This window comes from Mustela putorius, unplaced genomic scaffold (genome assembly GCF_011764305.1).
Source record: "Mustela putorius furo isolate JIRA1106 unplaced genomic scaffold, ASM1176430v1.1 tig00000813_pilon_pilon_pilon, whole genome shotgun sequence".
NCBI lineage: Eukaryota > Metazoa > Chordata > Mammalia > Carnivora > Mustelidae > Mustela > Mustela putorius.
The window spans coordinates 5,550,054-5,563,520 of NW_025421485.1; the positions used below are offsets into that span (position 1 = coordinate 5,550,054).

Sequence of the window (13,467 nt, forward strand, 5' to 3'; positions counted from 1 at the left end):
TGAAATTCGCTGGGGAGGTAGAATTTAAATGACTTCATACACACACAAAAAGACAACTGTGTGAGGTGATGGATGTGTTAGTCCACTCGATGGGGGAATCCCTTCATGAGCTACACACAGAGCAAACCACCATGACGGACACTTAAAATATCTTACCATTTTGCCCATTATACTTCAATAAAGCTCAGGGCCGGGGCGGGGGAAAAGAAAGAAAGAAACCAGGCAGGCCTGCAGAAAATGAAACATCTTTAAAGTACTGAAAGAAATTAAGTACAGACCCAGAATTCTGTACTAGTGAAAATGTCTTTTCAAAAATGAGGGCAAGGGGTGCCTTGGTGGCTCAGTAAGTTAAGTAGGTTAAGTCAGGTTGTGATCCTGAGGTCCTGCAATCAAGCCCCACGTCCAGCTCCCTCTCGGGCGGGGAGTCTGCTTCTCCCACGCCCTCTGCCCCTCCCCCCAGCTCATGCTCACACTCTCGCTCTCTCAAATAAATAAAAAATCTTTTAAAAAAATGAGGGCAAATAAAGACTTTTTTAGACCAAGAAACGCCAAAAAAGAATTCACTGCCAATAGATCTATACTCTAAGAAAATGTTAAAGGACTTATTTAGGCAAGAAGAATGCAGAAATAGCAAATACATAGGTAAATACAAAATCATTTTGCCCATTTTAATTTCTTAAAAAGATAAATGATTTTTTAAGCAAAAATAATTTAATGCATTGTGAAAATTATAACAGATAAAAGTAAAATGTCTGAGAGGCACCTGGGTGGCTCAGTTGGTTAAGCATCCCACTCTTGATTTTGGCTCAGGTCATGGTCTCCGGGTTATGAGACTGAGCCTGGGGGCTGTGCCACACTCAGTGGGGAGTCTGCTTGGGATTCTCTCTCTCCATTTCCCTCTGCCTCTCCCCCCTCAAGTTCTCTCTCTTTCTCTCTCAAATATAAAATATATAAATTGTGTAAAAAAAAAAAAAAAAGGTAAAATGTCTGACACTAGAAGATGGGAGCAGGGAAATTCAAGTATATCTTTGAAAAGGTCCTACTTTATACATGTACTGGTATACTAGTATTTGAGGCAGACTGTGGTAAGTTAAAGACGAATGTTCTAAACTCCAGAGCAATCTCACATACGCACACAAAACTTCACAGGTGTAATTAATATATCAACAATGGAGATAAAATAGAATCATTAAAAAAAAGTCGATTCAGAAGAAGGTGGGAAAAGAAGACAGACAGAATAAATATTAGATGGAACAAGTAAGAGCAGGACAGTAGATTTAAACCCAATCATATCTATGATCACATTCAATGTCGATGGTCAGACGTATAATTCTAAGGCAGAGAATATCAGACTGCATAAATTAAAAAAATCAAGGTAATTACAAACTGACTACCAGGAAGGCATTTTAAATATAAAGACACAGATAGGTTAAAAATAAAATAGTTCCGGGACGCCTGGGTGGCTCAGTTGGTTGGACGACTGCCTTTGGCTCAGGTCATGATCCTGAAGTCCCAGGATCGAGTCCCGCATCGGGCTCCCAGCTCCACAGGGAGTCTGCTTCTCTCTCTGACCTTCTCCTCACTCATGCTCTCTTTCACTGTCTCTCTCTCAAATAAATAAATAAAATCTTAAAAAAAAAGTAAAATAAAATAGTTCCAAAAGGTATGTTAAGCAAACAATTTTTTTTTAATTAAAATTGGACAAGGTAGGTATGAAAACAAATATTCTGGGGGGAAGAAAAGGACATTACATAGTGAGAAGAGTCAGCTCATCAAGATGACAAAATATCCTAATTAATATGCACCTGAGCTCCAAAATACCTGAAGCAAAAACTGACAGAACGTGAAAGAAGAAGCTGTAATTCTAGGAGTCGGAGATTACAATCCACCTGTCTTGGTAACCGATAGGATGAGTAAAAATTAGTATCTGAATGATTTCAGAGCAAAAATGAAACATGCAAGTAAATATAAAATGACTAATCTTGTTTCTTAATTTACAAAATTTAAGTCTCATATTATAAAAATTTAGGAGGGGCAGAGAAGAGTCTAGATTTGATCATAGTGAGAAGATAGTATTTCAGGCTGCAAGACCGAAACAGCACCAGAAATAAACATGGCTGTAAAGGCAGCCACTCCCTCCCACGCCGCCCACAGGAGGGCAAAGCCAACCTCAGCTAAAGGCTTCAGCTATGCTTCTGGGAAACGTATGCTTCTGCCACACTCACAGCAGTCCCGTGGTTCTGTGCATTATACATCACTCCTGCAGTCATTTCAACATTTGGCAATCATGGGATCTATTATTATCTGAAAGGACAAGGTATCTATTTTTTAAAATAATTATTTTTATAGAGTGAGATTTGAGTGTCTATTTGAGTATAAAGTGAAACCAAATGTCTTAATTTAAGAGGAAATTACTGGTTAGCTACCACTCCCAAGAATATAAAGTTAGCAGAGGAAGCAAGATCCTTTGCAAGAAGCTGAATTTATGGTAGCTAAAATTATAAAACACTGTAATGAAAAGCGAGAGCCCTATCCATGAACTTCCTGGCACCTCCTTGCAGCAAACTTGCAGCAATGGGCACATTCAAAGCTTTTTTTGTTTTGTTTATAACAGCTTTAAAATGAAAATTTTAATTTCCAAAAATGATACATTTTTTTCCTCTGAGCGGCTTGAGGATAACTCTTAATTTTTTCCTTAGAGGAAAAGCTTTTGCATCCTGGGACCTGGAAGGAATGTCCATTTCAATGTCTATGATATACCTACATTTTGAAGATATTACCTCAAATAATCCTCACAAAAACTACTGAAGTAAGTAGAGGTTTACCTATTCCCAAATCACATTCTTCCTTAGACCTGTTTCCTTACTAGAAAATGAAGAAACGTGGGGCACCTGGGTGGCTCAGTGTGTTAAAGCCTCTGCTTTCCGCTCAGGTCATGATCCCAGGGTTCTGGGATCGAGCCCCGCATCGGGAGCTCTGCTCGGCGGGGAGCCTGCTTCCACCTTCTCTCTCTCCCTCTTTCTCTCTCTCTGCCTACTTGTGATCTCTGCCTGTCAAATACATAGATAAAATCTTTGAAAAAAAAAAAAGAAGAAAATGAAGAAATGTGGACGTGGAAGAAACGTGGACTAAGTGATGTTTAAATTTCCCTCCAGCTTTAATATTTCATGATTCCATAGAAAAGTTTCTGGGTGTTTATTCCTGAGAAGCTTATCATTTGGCTAGGGAGTTAAAAACAAGTAAGTAATTTTAGGCACCAGCAAAAAGTAAGAATTACCTAAACCTAGCAAAAATGATCAATGTAACTTGAATGGTGAATGGTTCTGAGGAATCAGGCTAAAGCCTAGTCATTAGACTGTAAGAGACAGACTGGGCTGGAGGCTAAGGGAGAAGAGAAGGGAGGCAGGGGGAGAAGGGGAGGGGGAGAAGGGCAGGGGAGAATACGGGAGGGAAAGAGAAGGAGGAGAGAATTTTTTGTTCGCCAAGACTCCGCTGAGGAGATTAATGCACAAATGGTTACTGAGTTCCACTGGTCCCTCCACAAACATTGAAGTGTAAAGACACACACCAAGAACTACTGAACTAAATATCTAGCCCATGAACAATTTTTTAGCAGCTAAAACTGAAATTACTCATCAGTGAATTATACAGATTTTCAAATCAATTACCAAAAAAAAACCCACCCCCCAAAAAACAAAAATCACCTTCTATGTGACAGTCTTAGGGTAGCATCAGTACTGCCCAAGGCATGCCCAAGAAATCCAGGCGTGTCTCGCTGAACACGGCATGCTATTTAAAAAGATGAAAAACTAATCAACCTCTAAACCCTGTGCTTTTTTTTTCTAGAGGCAGGCAGGGCTCCGGAGGTGGCAGGGCACCTTGTGCCTGGTAAGCGACTGCCGGAGGTGACTGTTGTTCAGCAATCCCGCCACATCTCCGAAAAATTAGCTGGGGTCTGGAGTGCTGACTGGAAACACAGTGTGTCCTCTGTGTTCCTAGTCCTTCACATAAATCATCGCAACCCTCCAGTTATGGAGTGAGGAAGTCACCAGAGAGAGAGGTACAACACACAAACTACAGTCGGTGACCCTGTAGTAGCGTTGTATGGTGACAGATGGAAGCTACGCTTGTGCCGAGTGCAGCGAAACGCAGAGACGAGCTAAACCCCTCTGCAGCGTGCCTGCAACTGACGGAACGTGATAAGTCAACTGCAGTCGGGTTTAAAAAATTTTTTTGAAGATTTTATTTATTTGACAGAAAGAGACACAGTGAGAGGGAACGCAAGCAGGGGGAGTGGGAGAGGGAGAAGCAGGCTCCTTGCCGAGCAGGGAGCCCAACTCAGGGCTTGATCCCAGGACCCTGGGACCGTGACCTGAGCAGAAGGCGGACACTTAATGACTGAGCCACCAAGGTGCCCCTAAAATTTTTAAAAATAAAAATTAAAAAGAAATGATCACAATTCTGCCCAAGCTAAGAAAATTGTCATGAAGACCCATCATTCAGGAAGGCTATTCCAGCTACCCAGCCTGTGCTTCACACCAGGACACGTGTACCCCACTGTCACTTCCAGCCTGGGCCATCCTCCAGCTGGACCCTTTCTCCCCGGCCTTCCGGTTCTGGTTGCCGTCTCTTCCACAGGCCCACCTCTTGGTTTTGGTAACCAGTCCGGAGCCCAGTGAGGGGCTCGAACTCACAACCCTGAGATCAAGAGCTAAGACTGAGTCAGAAGCTTAGCCGACCTGGTCACCCAGGTGCCGCCCCACCCCCACAATCTGGAGCTTCTCTATGACCTCAGTAACCTCCTTCCACTTCCTGGCCCTGCTCTCCCCGCCCTCCCTGCCCCAGCCCTCACCCTACCTCAACGCTTGGTATGGTCCCACTTTTTTTGTCTCCCTCCAAACTGAGGCTGCCTTGGCCATGCTGGACTATGCTCAGAGTGAGGGGACCAGCCAAGTTACCTAATCTGTGTCTCAGTTTCCTCATCTGTAGAACAAGCATAATAATAATAACAATAACAATAATAATAATAATAATAATGATAAGGGGGCACCTGGGTGGCTTAATTGGTTAGGCATTTGCCTTTGACTGAGGTCATAATCTCAGGGTCCTGGGATCCAGCCCCATATCAAGCTCTCTGCTCAGCAGGAAGTCTGCTTCTCCATCTCCGGTACCTCTCCCCCTGCTTGTGCTCTCTTGCTATCGCTGTCTCTATCTGTCTCTCTTAAAGAATAATAATAATACACACTTCATAGGGTTGATATAAATAATGAAAGAGTTTATAAAATACATAAAAGAGGGCCTAGTACAGAATAAGCACCACCACTGTTAACTATTTCTTCGGCAGCCATACCCGACTCTCTGGGCTGCCGTGGACGGGCGCCACCACATGCGCGTGTGGAGCTGTCCCGTCCTCTCTCCTGGCTGTGGAATAAATGGTGACAATGTGGAAGCAGCCCTGGGGACCCAACCCCAAACTTGCTACCTCTCTCTCAATCTCTAGGAACTGCTCCTGCACAAGAGGTTCAGAAAGTAAAGCCGTTTCTGGTTTAAAAATCTAACGTTACCTATGAATCACTCGTAGTGGCCAGTACTCTAAACTCAATGCAGACGTACAATGTTCTGGAATGTTGTGCGCTTGTTTATCTGCATTTCCAATCATCCATCAGTTCTGGCTCAAATGCTTCAAAAATAGTACTTCATATAATTATATTTTCACAGCACCTACTTAAGTGTTTAGAGGAACAAGTGTAAAAAGGAGGCGGAGTAGCGGGCACACAGAGCCAAAGATGATAAAATGAATAAAAGGCTACAGGTACTACGGTTCCAAGTCTGGGATCACTAACCGTATGGCTTGGCATTCATTCTGTCTTCCCGAGGTGTCTACTCAGATGTACAACTGGGATGACAGTGAACCACACTTAAGCAGGGGTTTGGTAAGAATCACAAATGTCTCCTGAATTAAACCACAAACAATATAGGGCTGTGAAGGTTAGGAGGGCCTATAAAAATAATTCCTTAAGTGGGCAAACAGGATAATATTTAATGTTAATATATAGTATACTGAAAACCTTCTGATGAAGAACAAAGAGAAGATAATCTTTGAGCACTGCACACAGTGATAAAGACTCATAATTAAAGGGCAGAAGTCCTCTCGTTGGAGACATCTGAAAACAGATCTAGAAAAAGACCAAGAAGCGAAGGGCTTAAAATAGCACCTCTTGAAACAAGAGAATAACTTTCTTCTCTTTTCTCAAAAGCAATATAGTATGCAACTAACAAAAAACGTTTTTTAAAAATGTGAAACTACCTAAAAGTCTCTATAGAAAACTTCTGAAGTTCAGTGTCAACCAAACGGCTATTGACAGTACACGCACCTCACACCGTAGCTATACGTTCAGGACAACCACATGTGGAAATTAAAAAACAACAATCCTGCTCCTCATTAAATTATGACTAATGTTCTACATATGGGCAGAACAAAAACGAGGTGCCTTTTTTTTTTTTTTTAAAAACTCCCAACACCAAAGAATAAGGAAAGGAATACAAATCACCATACTATTTTTGTGTCTCATTAGTGACTACAAAGTAAAAAGGAAAATAACTTGCCTCTATAGCAAAAATTCCTTTGTCGCGCCCATATAATTTCATCTCTTCTGGGAAATGCTGAAAAGCATTTATATAAGGAATGTGGCCCTCTTCAACAAATCTGTATTTTCAAAAAGAAAGTGTCAGTAAGAGATACATACTGATTCAGCAAAGCAGAACAAAAGAGCTGAGATGCGTTTCACAGCTGAGGGGAGAACCAGTTGAGCCCGCTGCGTCTCCCACATGTTTTTAGGGAGGATAAATCTGAAAAGATTAGTCTCTGCACCCATGTGTGGAGATAACATTTAGCCAACTGTCTAATGATATCTTGAAGTTTCTGACTAACTAGATGAAATATTCCTATGAAGTATCTAACTTACTTGTTAATTCACCACCAGGCTTGCAGACACAGCCTCCTTCTATCCCTAGCACCTTCACATGATGAGCGTCCACTCTTCTAAATCTCTCTCAAGGAGACTTCCTGGATCCATTTTCCTTGTTAGAAAACCGACCTTGTCTACCCGCCTGTCCTCAGTGCCTACGACAGCGCACAACAGATGCTTGCCCCTAGACGTAATCCAGGAAAGGGACCTTGCCCATTTGCTTACCACTCCATCCCAAAGGCCAGCACACAGCAGCTGGTCAAATATTTTGGGTAAATGATTGAGTTTGGAGAAAAGAGCACATATATATAAATAAATACACATACATATTTATTTACAATCATGCATTAAGTCAACAGAAATTTATCGAGTACTAAAACCCAGCACTATTTGAGGCTGTGGGCATACAGCAATGAACAAAACAGGAAAACATTCTTGCTCCCAAGGAGTTTTATGTTCTCATGAAAAGAGATGACAAACAAAACAAATGAATGAAAACTATAGTACGTTAAGTAGGTAAAGACGGTAAGGAGAGAAAGTAGGGAAGAACGCAGAATGAGGAATGGTGGTACTGCAACCTAGGCCACATATACGTATCTATTAGATTTTTTAAAAAAATGTTATTTATTGATTTATTTGGCAGAGAGAGAGAGAGAGAGAGCACGAGCACAAGTGGGGGAAGGAGCAGAGGGAGAGGGAGATGCAGGCTCCTCACTGAGCAGAAAGCCCGATATGGTGCTCAATCCCAGGACCCTGGGATCATGACCTGAACCGAAGGCAGACACAACCAATGAGCCACCCAGGTACCCCATCTATTAGATTTAAAAAATATGACAATAGTTTAAAAAAATAAGATAGACAGGAATAAGTTAGTATACAAATGTTTTACACTGACATCTTTGTTGTTGTTACAGCTAAACTGACATCTAGCTTCTAGCTTTCTGTTTGTGAATGAACAATATTGATTCAACTTTACTTCAAATTAAAAATGTGATTTTTTAGTCTACTGAAAGTTGAGAATTAAATATTATGTAAAAATGGTGTTTTGTGAAGTTTAACGATAAAGCAGGCTTCTTTAGAACAGCGCTACAGGGAAAACCGTCCTCATCTAGGTTTTCATTCATTTCTTTAATTTACTTAAAAGAATGTGTGTGTAGTAATCAGTATCCGTCTTATTTTAGAACTATATTCTTGGTTTAATATTATTTCATATTCAGGATGTATTATGTGCTTATCATTTTATAACTATGTAGTGTTCCATGATGTTAATATATTCATAATTTACACAGTCATTGCCCCCATGTGATAATACACATATGCCAGCCCTGTGTGAGGGTTAGCTGAGAGTCAATCAAGCATGAAAAGCCCCCACCAGGGCCCTAGCGGGACAGGCAGACAGCCTCAGTGGATGCCTCAGTAAAGACAGTGCCACAGGGGTGCCTGGGTGGCTCAGTGGGTTAAGCCGCTGCCTTCAGCTCAGGTCATGATCTCAGGGTCCTGGGATCGAGCCCCACATCGGGCTCTCTGTTCAGCAGGGAGCCTGCTTCCCTTCCTCTCTCTCTGCCTACTTGTGATCTCTCGCTGTCAAATAAATAAATAAAATCTTTAAAAAAAAAAAAAAAAAGACAGTGCCACAGTGCCCCACAGAGGCACATGCACAGTGCTGTGGGAGCAGAGGGAGGAATGACAAACCTGACGAGGGGAAGCAGAGACGGCTACACAGAGAAGTCTTGGCCATCTGGGGGTTTAATAATTTTCACCATTTATAATAGTGCTGCTTGTAATCTCTTTTCAAGTTCGATCAGTTTCTTAAAAATTTCCTTTAAGAAAAATACACTTTTTCAAAAAACAGCTATTGAATCAAAGCTCCGAATAATCAATTTCATTTTCTTCCGTATTATCAGATGAGTCTCTCAATCAATCCAAGAAGCTGACAGAGGAACTGCTATAGACTAAAAGCATCCCATATGCCCTTCCTGGCCCTGTCACCTGAAAACAGTCTCTATTTATAATTTGTTGTGCTTTAAAAAGGTTTCTATCTGCGGTAGATTGGAAATTTAACAAATGGATTCTTTATCACAGATAACTAAAGAAGCGCTGCACTGGAATTCGGTCGTGTCCATCTGCAAAACATATCCAGAGCCCCCTCACCTTGTTCCATTTCAACTGCTACCATCCTACTCCAAACCGCTATCTCTTGCCAGATGTACAGCAAAAGACCACCTGGGTCTCTCTGCTTTCACCCCTGCCTCCCTAGAATCCATTTTACTCCTAGCTGCCTGAATGGTCAGAGAATGTCTCCCCTGCTAAAATCTTCCAGGGCATTATCATCACACTCAAAAGCCAAATTCCTGAGTATTTAAGGGGTTTCCTTCTAAAGTGATGATCATGCTCTGGAAATAGAGGTGATGGTTGCACAACCTTGTAAATGTCCTGAAAACCACTGAATTGCACATTTAAAAGTGTGAATTTTACTGTATATGAATTATACGTCAATTTAAAAAAAATCCAAACGCCTAGCCTGGCTCACAAAGACCTGTCCCTGGTCCCCGCTTAGTATCCCTCTGTCCTCACCCTCCCACTGCCCCTTGAACTGTCCCTTCAAATTCTTACTCCTGTCGCACGAGCCTCCTCTGCTCCTTAATCCCACAGACCTTGCTCTTGCTTGAGGGCTTGCCACTAGCAACCTCGCTCTACTTGGGGCTAGCACTGCGGATAGCCACCTGCTACTTCCACTCACGGTGCTTCTCAGTGAGCCCTTCCCTCATGACCAGTCTAAAGCAGCAGCCACCGTCTGATTTCAGTCTTCTGCATCACACTCCACTGTTTCATCATTATTTATTTATATGCTTGTCTACCTCCTCCTTTCGTCTTGAACTTCACGAGAGCAGGAACCTGTTCTCTATGGTTCACCACTGTGATTCAAGGGTCTAGACTCTAGAACAATGCTTGCATCTAGTCAGTACTCAGTAAATATTTGTGGAATGAGTACGCTTTGACTATTTTTATTTATTGTTATCACTAGGTAGGCAAGGTTCTTTATTTTTATTCTTTTAAAGATTTATTTATCTAAGGGGACGCCTGCCCGGGTGGCTCAGTCGGTGAAGCATCTGCCTTCAGCTCCGGTCAGGATCCCGGGTCCCGGCACCAAGCCCTCCATGGGGCTCTCTGCTCAGCAGTGAGTCTGCTTCTCCCTCTTCCTCTGGCTCTCCTCTGTGCTCTCTCTCTCAAATAAGTAAAATCTTTAAAAAATATATTTGAGGGAGAGAGACATAAACAGAGTGATCGAGCAGGAGGAAGGGCAGAGGGAGAGAGAGAATCCCAAGCAGACTCCCCACTGAGCACAGACCTGACACAGGGCTTGATCCCGTGACTCAGATGAAGACATGAGCCAAAATCAAGAGCTGGACGCTCAAGCAACTGAGCCACCAGGCACCGTAGACAGAGTCAGTTAAAGGCTACTTTAAGAATTGTGAATTTTTACTAAGGACTATGGATGCTGCTAAAGGATTTAAACTGGGGAATGACATACAGGATGAGTATAAGGTACAGGGGTATTGGGGCTAGACTAATGATGTATTTCCTTCCCAACACTGTTTTTTTAAATACTTTTTCTCCGTTTGGCAGTAGTTCTCAAATGTCAGCATCTGTAAGAATCCCCTGGATGGCTTATTAAAACAGAGTTACCAGGCTCTTCCCCCAGAGTTTCTGATTCGGATTAGAATGGGTTAGAATCTGGTTAGAATTCACATACTCATAAGTTCCTAGGGGATGCTGCTGCTGGTGGTCAGAGAGCCACACTTTGAGAAGCTATGACTTAGAGCTCCTTCTCTGAGAAACACTGAGAAAGAGGAGCAGTGGGAACGGTCTCTTTCCTGTTGCTCCAAGCACTTAGGCTCAGTTCCCAAATGTGTATGTCCCACAGAGCAAAATAAAAGCCCTCCAGCTAATTAGATCCCATCTCCCTGAAGGCTCTTCAGAATTCTCCTTAAAGGGAGGGGAGGAGAGGAGGAGGAGGGGAACAGTAAGAGAGAGGGAGACAGACAAATGCGTAGGATCTTATTACCTCTAACCTTCCGACCACAGCTAATATTCTCCCTAAGCAGAATTATGGGTGAATATTGTTTTGTCCATCTTGTTAGGCGTCTAGGAGTCCCGTTACTCCCTTAGAGATTGCCCTGAGTAGCTGGACTGCCCCTCTACCCAGTTCGAGTGACATGATTTGACTGTTGTTTCGGTAAGACCCCTGGGCTTTGGAAAGGAAGAGGGACAGGTGAGGCACAAGACGGTGGGACACAGGGCCCACTTGGGAGGCTGCTAAGTAATCCAGGTGAAGATATGGAGGGAATGGGGAGAAAAAATGGTTTCAAGGGTTGTTTGGGAAGGCTAATTGCCAGGATGTAACGACTGACTGTAGCTCTGGGGAGAGGAAAGTCAAGGATGAATCTTGAGTTTCCGGATAGGAAGAAATGGAGTGTGAGGTATTTATGAGGAAAAAAAAAGAACACTGGAGAATGAACTAGACTGAGGAGAAAGATGATGAAAGATGAACTTCTTTTCGTCATTCTGATTTTGAGATACCATCAAGACACCTAAGTAGTATCCAACAGGCAGTTGTATGTATGAATATATGGGCCTGACCCTCACTAGACAAGTCTGGGCTGTAAGATATATATTTGGGCGTTGTCATCATCATATAGATGGTAATTAAAGCCTTGGAAGAAGATGAGATCACCCAATGAAGGCATATAGAGCAAGGTGAGGTTTTTAACTTAACAGTAAAATTCACTGAATCATGGACTATCTGCATGCAGAATTAATCACCTCTGAGAAAAGCCTTGTTAGTTGGTTGATGTGGCCAAATTCAAAGGCACTATCATCATTTACTGGAGGTTATTTTATTTAATCAAAGAGCCTAGTACTGATGATGATGATGATGAAGAAAAAATAATAGCTAGCACTGAGTTCTTATTATGTGCTAGGCACTGTCCTGAGTGCTTTTTGTGCAGCAATAATTACTGAAGTAGTTACAACTCTGTGAGGTAGATGTTATTATCAGCCCCATTTCACCAAGGATGAGACAGAGGCAGAGAGAAATTAAATAATTTACTCAAGGTCACATATAAGTGGCACAGCTGGAATTCAAACCCAGGAGTCTGGTTCCAAATCTGTGCTAGTAAAAATCACTGTATGCACTAAGTAAACGCAACTGTTATTGTTTAGAATACATATAAAGCAAGGCAAATATGAACCCACTAATGATTTCAGTGTATCTTCTATTTAATGAGAAAGTCTTATACATGATGCCCTAATTAACTCATTAACTATAAAACACTGTAAATTATCTTGAAAAAAAGTCAATATTGACCATTCACTAACAGGTTTTTCTAATACTTTTGTACTCAGTTTATCTTATAAACACAGAGAACCTACACCGTAGCTCTCACCGACACCAGTGCAAGCTGCTGTGGGGCTACTAATGACCATTTGCCAACAGGAAGCTCATCTGTTCATCTTCTCTCTTAAAAATGCAAAATACTTAATACTACCACTAAGCTACGTAAGTGTCACTTTTTGTCTTCAAACTCACATTAATTATCTCACAGGAGATAATTAATCTTCCAACATCCTGTGTAAGGTAACGACCATTATTTCACTATATGAATAAGGAAACCAAAGAGATGAGTTACCGGCCAGAAGATTACATTTCAGAACTAGAACTCAGGCTACCCAATCTTTCCTGTCTCTCCCTCAATGTAAGCCTTGTAAAATTCAAGATATCCAAAGGTTGTCCCCTGGTTCACACAGATAATCAGCAAAGACATCATTATACAAGAGGTCGAGCTTACCTCAAAAGATCCGAAAGAGTAATTGTCTCTCTCTGCCACAGTAAAGACAGATAGCAAAAAGCAAGTGTCCTTGGCATTGTCATCTTCACGATTCCCTTCTCCTTTCGTAGTGAATATTCGACTCCATCGAGAGATCCAGAACAGATGGATGCTGTTTCTTAGCGGATAAAGAGAGATTTTTTTTTTTTTTAAGTGCAAGTAACTGTTTGGACAACAAAAGAAGGAAAACGACAAAAAGAATCCAAGGAAGCATTTTCAATATCTTAAAATCAAGTTATAATTGATACAATCTTTAAAAGAACAATTTGGCAATAAAGAGCAATGATGGCTTAGAGGAAATCGACGAAAAAGGTAATCACTGGTTCTTTATAGGAAAGGAGTGGCCAGAGATTCTACAGAGGGATGTGACCTGCTGGATTTTTTTACAGTGAATAGGAACAATTTTTCAAATAAGTACAAGAATAAACAATTACAAAGCAAAACAAAAAGTATGTAACTGCTTTGATGCAGGCCCTACCCGACATGTCCCTTTGAAGGTCTGAGAGGCTCTCGGAAGCCCTGACTAGGGCAGCACCTCCCCCCGCTCCCGTCCTCCAAGCACCCTAACCACAGGACATAACTTGCCCCCGTTCATTCACTCAACACTCACT

General features: G+C 41.9%; 1 protein-coding gene across 1 annotated transcript in view; it reads right to left on the reverse strand.

Moving 5' to 3' along the window:
- TAF1B (TATA-box binding protein associated factor, RNA polymerase I subunit B) overlaps window positions 1–13,467 on the reverse strand; it is a 67,925-nt gene that overhangs the window by 32,659 nt on the left and 21,799 nt on the right. Inside the window, 2 exon segments of the mRNA XM_004745779.3 lie at window positions 6,607–6,706; window positions 12,818–12,974. Coding sequence (XP_004745836.2) covers window positions 6,607–6,706; window positions 12,818–12,974 — 257 coding nt within the window.